The 1,396-nt window shown below is 56.1% G+C and overlaps 1 protein-coding gene across 1 annotated transcript in view; it reads left to right on the top strand.

The window, feature by feature from the left end:
* The first annotated feature begins 99 nt into the window (after positions 1 to 99).
* The window catches only part of LRRC3 (leucine rich repeat containing 3), a 2,158-nt gene continuing 861 nt past the window's right edge, over positions 100 to 1,396 (top strand). The window contains exon 1 of the mRNA XM_009320217.1: positions 100 to 140. Coding sequence (XP_009318492.1) covers positions 100 to 140 — 41 coding nt within the window. The remainder of the gene's footprint in view (positions 141 to 1,396) is intronic.

The following is a 1,396-nucleotide window of genomic DNA, read 5'->3' as shown; positions in this document are numbered from 1 at the left end:
CGGCTCCCTGGTCCCTGGCCAGGGCATGACCGCTGGTCGGGGCTGGGCATCACCACCGCACACGCCGGGGTCCGGCTGGGGCGGCGGGACGGGGCAGCTATGGCCCCTCAGAGCCCTTCTAGGTACGGGAGCAGGCTCAGGTAAGCAGCAGCAACCAGCATCGCAAAGTGCATCCTTGCTTCTCCCAGAGAGACAGGGCTGGCAGACCCCGGTAGCATTTGTAGGGCCAGAGGGATTCCCGGGCAGCGTGACTTTATCTCCCCTGAAAGAGTCCACTGCACAGTCCCACACCCCTGGGCAGGTCCACGGGCAGGTCTGGCAGTATCCCCCCAGGGTTGGGCCCCCCCCGGGGGGGGGGGGGTACCCTGAGGATGCTCATACCTGAGAGATGCTGGTACTTAAAGGATGCTGTTACCAGAGGGATGCCATTATCAGAAGGATGCTGGTACCAGAGGGATAATGACTCGGTGCCCAGCTGGTCTTCTAATGAGATCACCATGGACAATTTCATTCCCGGGTGAAAGGGTGCCCAGGCCTGCCAGGGCCCCACCCCCCAACTTTCCCCTCTATGGGCATATCTCCCCCCCGAGCCTGACCAAGGCAGCAGGAGAGGTGTGAGTAGTACCAAGGGCAGAGGAAAGAAGTCCCACCTGCTTCACCTCCTGTCTCATCCCCAGCAAGGCTGGGGTGGCCCTTGGGGTTTCCAGATCACCTCCTTTACTGTGATAGTCAGTGGCTCCTCTTCTAAGCTCCAGCTTCCAGAGTCAGGCTATTAAACCATACTCTTTGTTTACTTTAAAAAATGAAGTCACCTCCAAACCCCTGCTTTGGCAAAACCCTTGGAAACATGACTTGTATCAGCTCATGAACCAGATGGGGAAAGCAAAAGAACTCCACATCTTGTTATTTAAAAACCCGGTGGTGATTAAGCCAGTCTGATGATCCGTGGAGTCTGACTCATCATTTTTTTTAACACTCGGGGTTGGTGAGATAGGAATTTACTGCTGCTGTTCTCCAGCAGCAAATCACCACATCCCATGTGGAAATTGGCAGCAGGCTGGGGCAGAGGCTCCTGGGCCGTGCCTGGCTCGACACCCTCATCCTGCAGCACCCTTTGCCTGCCCGGGTGGTCTGTGCAGAGATGGGGGCAGGGGGAAGGGTTTTTAACCTCTGCAGCTCTATGTCTATGTGTAATTAATCTTAAGACAAATTAAGCTCTCCTGGAAAAGATGGTAGCCAGTATCATTCTGCCCTTGTTTTCCGGGCTCCTGAGCCGAGCCTCTCGCCACTTTGCCAGGGCACAAAAGTGGCGTTCCAGGAAATAATGCTGTGTCATATCCCTTCCACCCACCACTTTCCTCCAGCAATGGGGGCGGCTCTGCAGGAGTGCAGAGGA

Source organism: Pygoscelis adeliae, unplaced genomic scaffold (genome assembly GCF_000699105.1).
Source record: "Pygoscelis adeliae isolate BGI_AS28 unplaced genomic scaffold, ASM69910v1 Scaffold833, whole genome shotgun sequence".
Classification (NCBI taxonomy): Eukaryota; Metazoa; Chordata; class Aves; order Sphenisciformes; family Spheniscidae; genus Pygoscelis; species Pygoscelis adeliae.
The sequence above is the reverse complement of the archived record's forward strand: the minus strand, read 5'-3'. Positions and strand labels throughout refer to the sequence as shown.